This window comes from Nannospalax galili, unplaced genomic scaffold, assembly GCF_000622305.1.
Source record: "Nannospalax galili isolate Female #2095 unplaced genomic scaffold, S.galili_v1.0 scaffold103, whole genome shotgun sequence".
NCBI classification, from domain to species: domain Eukaryota; kingdom Metazoa; phylum Chordata; class Mammalia; order Rodentia; family Spalacidae; genus Nannospalax; species Nannospalax galili.
The window spans coordinates 2,240,147-2,251,054 of NW_008352136.1; the positions used below are offsets into that span (position 1 = coordinate 2,240,147).

General features: G+C 45.8%; 1 protein-coding gene across 1 annotated transcript in view; it reads right to left on the reverse strand.

Moving 5' to 3' along the window:
- Window positions 1–7,586: 7,586 nt before the first annotated feature.
- Tmem211 (transmembrane protein 211) overlaps window positions 7,587–10,908 on the reverse strand; it is a 13,167-nt gene continuing 9,845 nt past the window's right edge. The window contains exon 4 of the mRNA XM_008849001.2: window positions 7,587–7,849. Within this exon, the coding sequence (XP_008847223.1) occupies window positions 7,587–7,849 (263 nt within the window). The remainder of the gene's footprint in view (window positions 7,850–10,908) is intronic.

Consider the following 10,908-nt stretch of genomic DNA (forward strand, 5'->3'; position numbering starts at 1 on the left):
CTGGTTATTTTGTTTGTTTTACAGGGTTTCATGTAGCCCAGGCTGACCTTGGGCCCCCCTCCCACCATCTAGCAGAGGCTGGCTGAGGCTAGCCTTGAACTCTTGATCTTCCCATTGACTGCCACCTTCCCAGAAGGTGCATTGCACCCTGCTTTGGTTTTTAATTCTGAAGATGGGGTCCTTACTCACTCCAAGGTCTTGTGTAGCCCTTCGACCCATGCCTACTTCCTCTTCTAAACCACAGCCCATTTCCTTTCCACCTAGAATGCTTGAGAAAGCATTGAGAATTGGCTAGAGGAAGAGCCTCAGGGATTACAAGGCTCTCCAGGGGAAGTCGAGGAAGCCGTCACTGTCCAGTGTCAGAACAGCACAGTGGAGTGGGGCCACCTTTCCTCACCTTTCTTTCTCCTCCTTCTGAGTGTCTCCAGCCTAAGATCCCAGGAGCCCCAGTGGAGGGACTTGTGTCCACACTGAAATGCAGTGGGAGGAAGTGCTGTATGTTCTGTCCTCAGCCATTACTCTCAGCTTAGGTAGACGACAAATCAAGGAAACTCTCCCTCATCCCACACTTTAGGTCAGGATCCCCCAAATTCAAACCTCATACTGTCTACCTGTGTCATTCTGACATGTCTTCCAAGTGCCACCATAGTGCAATGTCCTTAAACCAGCTCAATTTTTTAAACTTCAGACATGGAAAGTTAGGATTGTTTGTAAATGAACAGCAGAAAATGGCAAGAATGGTTATTTGACCAAAGCACTATCTCTTACCAGAGCTTTCGAGCCTGAAACCTGCCCTTCCTTCCTTTGTTGGTGTGCTAGCCAGTGTTCTGTTGCTATAACAAATGCCAGAGATAATCAACTTACAGAGAAAAAAGGTTTATTTAGGCTTACCATTTTGACAGTTTCAGTCCATGGTGGGTAGACATGTTGCTTTTATACCTCAAGGAGGAGAGTAGGGACATACAATGGCTGGAGCCTGTGGAAGAGCAAAGTTGCTAACCTCACAGCCAGGAAGCAAAAGAAAAGAAGGGGCTGGGTCATCCCTTTTCAAGGGTATGTCTCCTAGTGTCTAAAGGCCTCCCATCAGACTCTGCCTCTTAAAGGTCAACTACCTCCCATTAATACAAAGTTGGGGACCAAGCATTTAACCTGTGGGCAGTTGAGAGGGCATTTTAAGATTCAAAATATAACAGTTAAGAAAGGAGATAGTAGAGCTGGGAGAGGGCAGCTTATGAAAGTGCTCACCACACAGGCACGAGGACCTGGATCTGAGCCCTAGAACCCATGTAAAAGGCCAGGTGTAGTGGTATGTTCCTACAGTCCCAGCACTGGGGAGGTGGAGGCACATGGATCCCTGGAGCTCACTGGCCAGCCAGCATGGCCTACTGGGTAAGCTCCAGGCCACTGAGAGACCCTGTCTCAAAAAGGGGGGAATAGTACCTGAGGAGGATACGTGAGGTTGACCTCTGGCCTCCTCATACATGGACACACATGGGCACACACAAAGCAGAGGTAGAGTTGAGGTTTGAGAGGCATTGAAGGTACGGTAGCACCCAATGAGCCTTTGTTTTTATTTATTTACTTAGCATTGCTTTTTAAAAAATAACGTGATCACACTAGGAAACTTTGTATAGGCTGGAGAATTTGGAAAGGAAGTGAATGCCATATTTACATTATAGGAACAGTGATAAATTTCACAGCATTGTTAGAAAATGCCAGTGCAGTTTTGTCAGTAAATAATATTCAAAAGTTACAGTTGACATACAGAATTGTGAGTTGATATTCTAAAATACATTGACATTATTTTTAGAGAATTATATCAATTTAGTTATTACAGTACTTTAAAAAAAAAAAATATTGTGTTTTAAAGTTTTATTTTAGACAGGGTCTTCCTATAGCCCCAGCTGGCCTGGAACTCACAGAGATCCACCTGCTGCTGCCTCCCATCAGACTGTGATTTTATCTCTAGAAGTTCAATTAGGTGACTTCCATTTTCTGTAGGGCACAGGTGAATGTACACAGGGGCTGCAGACAAGTAATAGAAAAATGATGGGAAACCTCTTCATGCCTGGGAATGGGAAAGGTCTAATGTCAAGGTCTGGGTGCCCAGGACCACATGTGGAGTCAAGACCATAGCTGACCATCAAGGGAGGTGGAAAGTCTATTCTAGAGAATTAGTTCTCCCAAGACTAGAATCTGCAAATGACAGAAACCTCCCTTGTCCCCAGGATAAGCCCAACACAGAGGCAAAGCCACTGCCATGCACTACCTGGGACCCTGGGGGAAGGACCTGGGACCCTGGGGGAAGGACCTGGGACCCTGGGGGAAGGACCTGGGACCCTGGGGGAAGGACCTGGGAACCTGGGGGAAGGGGTTGTACAGAGTGCAGCTGCTCAGAGAAGGCTGAAACTGTTGCCCAGCTTCAGGAAGTGGAATGTGGAACCATAGCTCAGGGTTGGGGACCACAGCTCCAGCTCACAGAGGGGACATAGCTCCAGTTTCACAGGACAGGACCACTACTCCAGCTCATAGAAGGGGACCACATCTCTAGCTCACAGGAGTGAACCACAGATCCAGCTCACAAGAGAGGACCACAGCTCCAGCTCATGGAAGGAGACCACAGCCCAGTGAGCCTTTTTTATTCAAAGGCTGAAAGTACTGAAGTAAGCATGACTTTCACATGACACCCCTTAAATTTGATTCATCTTTCTCTGTTCACACTTGGGAGAGTGATGACATAGGATCCCAGATCTACTGTGTGGCCTTGGGCAAGTAACTTTACCTCTCTGAGCCTTAGTTTTTACATGTGTGAAATGGGGATAGCAGAGCCTCCCTTGGTTCTGGACTGGATCCTGGGTCTCCCATGTGATGGAGTGCCCTAACCCTCAGCGTCATTGTTGAGGTGTCCTTGCTGGGAACCCATCTTCCCAGAGTTCCTGCCGGCCCTATCTCTAAGGTTCTCAGTTGAGTCTGTGCAACTTACAAGGATGTGGTTGGCTCCTGAGGAGGACTCAGGCTGGGTATGGGATAAACCAGCACAGGATGTCCATGCAAGGAGACCATCCATCTGTCTGTCCTTGGCAGGTGTGATGTCCATGCTGGCTCTGTGCTTTGCATTGGTTCCTGCCCTGCTGGGTCAGAGCTGTGGTTCCCCCAGCTTTTAACTTTAGAGTTACAGAGCACAGTACAAGCTGGAATCCAGCATAGGTCCTCCCAGAGGAGGATTTTAACCTCACAGGATGCCAGTGTGTCAGTTACTTAGTCACCACTAGGCCCACACAGCTCCTTGGGGACTTTCCATTGCATTAGGGAGCTGCAAGGAGCTCTTTGGGCCCTTCCTCATCTCTGGTCTTGGTGGGGAGATCTGGTGGGCTCCTCTTGTTTTGATGGAGAGAGCAATGCAGGGAGCAAGGGTCATCTGCTGTCAGATGGGCTCTCTAGAAATGCCTTTGCCTTGTAGCCAAGGAATCGCCACTTGTGGAGTTGCTGGGAGATGCCTTGGAGGGCCATTGTGAGGTGAAGGAAAAGACATAGCCCTGGACTTGAGGGTGGAGCTGTGCAGCTCCCTCTTGATGGTTTTATAACAGAATTTTCCTGGACTTCAAGGAACCTCCCCCAGGTGACTGATAAACTTGGTCTCCCAGGACATCTGAGTGCATACACATACTCAGTTTTCCTAATACATAATCACTATTTTAAAAAGTGGTCAAAGGTCAGGCGTGGTGATGCATGCCTTTAGTCCCAGCACTCAGGAGGCAGAGGCAGGTGGATGGATCTCTGTGTGTTCAAGACCAGCCTGGTCTATATAGCAAGTTCCAGGCCAGCTGGGGCTACAGGGAGACCCTGTCTCAAAAAAAAACAAAAACAAAAAAAAGTGGTTAAGGGGCTGGAGAGATGGCTCAGTGGTTAAGTGAACTGGCTGCTCTTGCAGAGGACCCGGGTTCAATTCCCAGCACCCACGTAGTGACTAACAACTGTCTGTAACTCCAGCTCCAGGGGATCTGACACCCACTTCTGACCTCCATGGGCATTGCATGACATGGATGCACTTACATGCATACAGGCAATATGCTCGTACATATAAAATAAAAATAATAAAATATTTTTTTAATTAAATAAAAATTAAAAAGTGATCAATTTGTCCTAGTGTTCTTTCTGGCAGATAAATCAGCTGCCTCCTCTGATCTGTTTTCGACATTATAGAACCACTCTCCAGGGTGGTTTGTAGATAGTCTTGGGTGAGCATTAGACCCAGAAGTTTTTGTCTAAGTGGGGGCACACAGCAAATCCAGGGATTATTTTGCTCTACCACAGAGTCTAGAAGACCTGGATTCAATACCCAACTCTGCCACTGATGGGCTGTATAGCCTTGGGCAAGTAACTTTACCTCTCTGAATCTCAAGTTCCTCTTCTATGAAATGGAAATAATAAAGCTTCCCTTAAAGAGAGTTGGCTCTCCAATGTGTCTATATGATCAGCACCCTTTCTCCATTCTTCCGTCAGCATCCACTCTAAGAATAGCCTGAGTATGTGTCCTAGTGACCCTCTATTGCTGTGATAAAATACTGTCCCAAACCAACTTGGAGAGGAAAGGGTTTATTTGACTTACAGCACAGTCCATCATCAAGGGAAGCCAAGGTAGAAACTCAGGACAGGAACCTGGGGCACAGACCATGGAGGAACTCTGCTTCCTGGCTTGCTCCCCTGGCCTGTGCTCAGCCTGCTTTCTTATACAACAGAAGTCTACCTGCCCAGGGTGGTACCATCCACAGTGGGCTGGGTCCTCCCATATCACTCAACAATCAAGAAAATATCCCACAGACAAGGCCACAGGCCGATACAATGGAGGAAATTCCTCAGTTGAGGGTCCCTCTACCCGATGTGTTAAGTTGACAACTAAAGCTGTCTAACACAATTGACCCCGTGTCAAATTGACACACAAACACATCGCTATTAAATCACAGCCTTTCCATTTCTTATCTCCAAATCTCATGTTACTATTACAACATAAGACAGCACAACTTTAAAAGTCTCATGGTCCTTAAAAATTCAAACACTTTAAAAGTTCAAAGTCTCTTTTAAGCTGGGCGTGGTGGCGCACGTGTTTAGTCCCAGCACTCGGGAGGCAGAGGCAGGAGGATCTCTGTGAGTTCGAGGTCAGCCTGGTCTACATAGTGAGTTCCAGGACAGCTGGGGCTACAGGGAGACCCTGTCTCAAGAAAAAAAAGTCCAAAAGAAGTCTCTTAACTACCAGCATCTGTAAAATCCAAAACAATTTAAATACTCTCGTATTTCGAAAGGCAGGAATCAGGCACACTTAAGCAAAATCAAAGTCCAGCAAAGTAGCTCAAGGTTGACCATCTGGGATTCATGCATGATCTTCTGGACTCCAAAGGGCTTGGGCTCCACTTTTCTGGCTCTGCCATCCACAGCACACACAGCTTATCTTGTAGGCTCTAGCTGGCTCACTCCACACCTGCCATTGTCCTTGTTGGTCATCTCCAACATGCTAAGGTCTCCATTGCAACTGAGGCTGCACCTTCACCAAGGGCCTCTTCTGGTCTTACATGATGCCAACCTCAGATCCTCTCCTTGACCCCTTCATGCCTTTAACACCAAAACCATGTTGGAGACTTGTACACATTACCAAGTCTTGCGTCTACCTTGAGATGGAGACTTGGGCCTCCACTGGACCACAGCTTCTGTGTGCTGACCCTGAGGAAACACTTCCTAGAAGATTTTGCCACAATGATGCTGGTCTCTTGTTACAGCTGATTTTTGAGACCCAGTTAACCAGCATCAATCGTCTCAGTAAAACAAAGGTTTCACTTCAGTGGTTCTGGTCTCTTTTTAGCCACAGCTGATTCTTCAACCCCAGTCAACCAGAAACCACAGATTCTCAATTCAAAATATCATACAAACAGCCCTGATAATCTTTGCTTCCCTTTGAAGCTTCACAAGCCAGGCCTCCATGGTCTACACCTCTTTCAGCATTATCTTCCAAGTTCCTACAGAACACCATGCACTTTTCCAGTCCGAACCTCCAAAAATGTCCACAGTCCTCACAAACACATATTGTCAGGTCCATCACAGTGAAATACCCCATGATCCTGGTACCAATTTCTATCCTAGTTACCCTCTATTGCTGTGATAAAAATACTGAGGGGCTGGAGAGATGGCTCAGCGGTTAAGGGCACTACCTGCTCTTGCAGAGGACCCAGGTTCAATTCCCAGTACCCACATGGTGGCTACGAACCATCCTTACTCCAATTCCAGGGAAATCCAAAGCCCTCTTCTGTCCTCTGAGGCATTGCACGACATGGGTGCACTCACATACATGCAGGCAATACACTTATACATGTAAAATAAAAATAATAAATAAAATATTAAAAAAAATACTAACTGAAACTAACTTGGGGAGGAAAGGGTTCATTTGATTTCCAGCAGAGTTCACCATCAAGAGAAGCCACTGCTGACAGGGGGCTGGAGAGACGGCTCAGTGGTTAAGAATACTGGCTGTTCTTGCAGGGGACCTGGATTCAGTTCCCAGAGCCCACACAGCAGCTGACATCTGTCTATAATTCCAGTTCCAGGGGATCCAACACCCTCTTCTGACCTCAGTGGTCATTGCATGACATAGGTGCATTTAGATACACGCAGGCAATACACAGACGGTTGTCTGCTGACATGTGAATACTGGGGACTGTACCTGGGTCCTCTGCAAGAGCAACCAGTGCTCTTAACTGCTGAGCCATCTCTCCAGCCCATAATTTCTTTTCTTTTTTTTTTTAAAGACTGCTGACATGTCCCATTGGCCTTGGCTACATGTCCTAGTGCTCCCAATCAGACTGTCATCTTGATATTTCCAAATGCCAAGGTAGGGAAGACACATTTACTCTTCCTCTGGAGCAACCAAGCTTGGGAAGTGCCAGCTTACAACTGCCTGTGACAATGTCCCCTGTGAGTGGAATGTTGGCATGGCTGGATCCAGGTGTTCAAATGAGTCTGAATTCCACCTCTTTCCAAAACTCACAATTCCTTTCCATGCTGACTTTTACAGGTCCCATACTCACCTCTGAACCAATCATTCTGACCATCCTTGACTAGCCAGTTGTCAATCTTAAAGCCCATAATGGTCAGAAGGTAGCTGGGGGTCATGTACTGGGTGGAGGAGGGGGGGTTTAATACAGAATGCTCAAATCTCCCATGAGAAGATGAAAGAAAATGTATGTGCCCATGACAAAGATGTTGTATCAGACAACAGGTTCCCATGTTTGCTCTACATACTTTTCAGACATATATTTGGTTCTCACCCCTATTCTGTGAGCCAGAGATGTGATGACAGGGAATGTTTGCCAAGCTATCTGTGCAGGCATGGCACAGCACGCCTCATTTACACACAGTACCTCAAGTTCATGCAACCCATGAGAAAAGCATCTTCCCAAAGAATAAATGGGCCCAGAGAGGGAAAGCAGTGTGCCCAGGGTCACATAGCATCCAAGCAGTAGAGGTGGGATTTGTACCTGTGTATGTAGCAATTTCATACAACTATAGGTTAAGCTTTTTTTGCTCCTCTCAGGCCATGTTTATTTGCTCATTTCTGGCATGAAGATGATTCTCTGAGTTTCGCTGGAGAAGAGGATGGCTGTTCTCTGGACTGTGGCCATCTGAGGCCATCCGATGATGGGCAGGAGGCTGGCCAGGACCATGTTAAGGATGGCCAAGGCATAGCCCCAGCTCAGATGGCACGCTCCACTGTGGTACACTGAGGAGCCTTTGCAGACTTCTTTGGCGAATGGGGAAGCCAGAGTGACTGGGAAAAGCAGCAAGCCCACAAGGGAGGAGGCAGCTGGAAGGAAAGGAAGCCAGTGTGTGACTGAGAGGGTCTGAGCCAAACTGTCATCCCAGAGCTCATCTGGCCACCCTGCCATTCTCCCCAAACCCAACCATTCACAATCCACTCATCCATCAACCCATCCACCAACCCATTCATCCAAGCCCCCATCCACCAATCTACCTATCGGTTGATGGATCCATCCATTCATTCATTAATCACCCCATCAATCCACCCATCTACCAATCCATCTGTCATTCAATTGATCCATCCACCATTCCACATCCACCCACCCAACCACCCATCTCTCCATCCATCCATTCATCTGCCCCATCACTCATCCACCATGCATTCATATATTCACCCATTTATCTATCCATCAATCAACTGATCCACCCACCTACCCACCATCCATCCATCAATCCATTCATCCATCCATCCACCATCCACTTACCCATTAGAGAAATGAAAATCAAAAGTACAATTCAGAGCCTGATGTGGTGGTGCACACCTTTAATTCCAAGAGGGAGGCAAAGGCAGGCGGATCTCTGTGAGATTGAGGCCAGCCTGGTCTACATAGCGAGTTCCAGGACAGCTCTGGCTACAGGGAGACCTTGCCTCAAAAAAGACACACAAAAAATACAATGCGATACCAACTCATACTCATTAGAATGGCAGAGAGAGAGAGAGAGAGAGAGAGAGAGAGAGAGAGAGAGATAGAGAGAGAGAAAACTGGAAAGATATAGAGAATGGGGAGCCTGGAAACTGTCGTGAGTATAAGGTGGCCTGGTTTCTATAAAGAAAATCTCACGGATTCTCAGATTAAACTGAACTTCCATTCCATTCCTAGATATGCACCAGGAAGAACAGAGGTCAGCCTTCTCCAGCATAGTGAAATCGGGGTAGACAGGAAAGAGCTGTCAGATCTCTCTCTGATAGTTCTAATTTATTAATTTGATTTTTTGTGGTATTTTTGAATGCTGAGATTAAGGGCATGTGCCACTATGCCCAGCTAATTCATTAATTTGAAACTGACAAAATGTTAGTATTTATTCTGCATAGCATGCATACATTTGAATAATGGAATATTATTGTCCTGATTAGTTTTCATTGTCAACTTGATACAACCTAGAGTCACCTGGGAAGAGAGGGCCTGAACTAAATAATTTCCTTAACCAGACTGGACTCTAGCTGTGTCTGTGAGAGACTGTCTTGACTAATGATTGATGTAGGGGGGCCAGCCCACTATGGGCCGCACCATCTCTAGGCAGGTGGATCTAGGTTATATAAGAAAGCTGGTTGAGGGGCTGGAGAGATGGCTCAGCGATTAAGAACTCTAGTTGTTCTTGCAGAAGACCCGGGTTCAAATCCCAGCACCCACATGGCAGCTAACAACTGTCCATAACTCCAGTTCCAGGGGATCCAATGGCCTCTTCTGTCCTCCATGGGCACTGCACGACATGGGTGCAATTCCCTACACGCAGGCAATATAGGCATACACATTGAAAAAAAAAAAAGCTGATTGAGCATGAGCCAGAGAAAAGAGAGAGGGAGAAGGGTGGAGAGAGAAAGGGGGCGGTGCCAGTGGGGCAGGTTGGGGGAGCCAGTAGCAGCGTTCCTTCATGGCTTTTGTTTGAGCTTCTGCCCTGATGCCCCTCAGAGATGAACTGTGATCTGGAAGTGTAAATCTTTCCTCCCCTGAGTTGCTTTCGGTCAAAGTCTTTTATCACAGCACAGAAACTAAACTTACTGAAGCTTTCAAAGGAAGTTCTGACCTGCACTGTAGCTTAGATGAACCTTGAGTGCGTTATGCTTAGCGAGATAAGCAGGCCACAAAGGGACAGTGTACGCAGACACACACACACACACACACACACACACACACACACACACACACACACTGTCCAGTGCAGAAGTCAAACTCAAAGTGACAGGAAGAAGGCTGGGGGCTGGGGGCTGAGGGGAAGGAGTGGGAGGTGGGTGTGTAATGTGTTCAATTTCAGTTTTACAGATGAGGAGCAGGGCTCTGCAGACAGACAGTGGTGATGGTTGTATGCTATGAATGTATTTAATGCCACAGAAGTCTACCCTGAAAAATTGTTAAGATTGGGCCAATGAGATGGTTCAGCCTGTAAAAGCAGTAAAGGCGCTTCCCACCAAGCCTGACCACCTGATTTGATCCCCAGGACCCACATAGTGGAAGGGGAGAACAGAGGCCTATAAGTTGTCCTCTGACCTCCATATGTGCTTTGTATGTGCACACACAATAAAAAGTAAATGTAATAAATTTTAAAAATTGCTAAGATAATAAATTTTGAGTTATGTGTAGTTTGTCATGATAAAACATAATTTAAGGCACAAAGTTTAGAATGTGCATATTCTTGATGCTGTATATATATTTTTTTAAAATTTATTATTTTTATTTTATGTGTATGCATGTATTTCCTGCATGTAGGTAAGTGCACCTGTGTCGTGCAATGCCTGCGAGGGTCAGTTGGATCCCCTGGGACTGGAGTTACTGACAGTTGTTAGCTGCCATGTGGGGGCTGAGATTTGAACCCAGGTTTTCTGCAAGAACAACCAGTGTTCTTAATCACTGAGCCATCTCTCTGGCCCTGATATTGTACATTTTATGCCTTGAATCACTTTGAAAAGTGTCTTAGAAATCCTGACAATCCTCTGTACCTTCACAGGAATTTCATATGTATTTATGAAGATGATTCTGTATTCTAGTCAATTTTTTTGGGCATGACTAATTTATATCTTCATACTCATTCTGCACAATCTGTATATCAAACTTACAGGTGTGACCTTAAGTTTAACTTTTTTTTTAAAAAAAATGGGAGGTTAATAAAATTTAAACTGTTTGATGGGAAATTTGTTAATGCTATTATGTCTCATAATTATTTTTTAAAAAAAGAAAATGTAAAAGGTGTTAAAAGGATATGGGAATGGAGATATTTTCCAAAATAGAAAAAATGAGAAAGCCTAAGCAATTGATGAAGGTCTGTTGGTTTGTCATGATGTATAAAGGATGAAGCAAAAATAAAATGCACATAACCTTAAATATTATA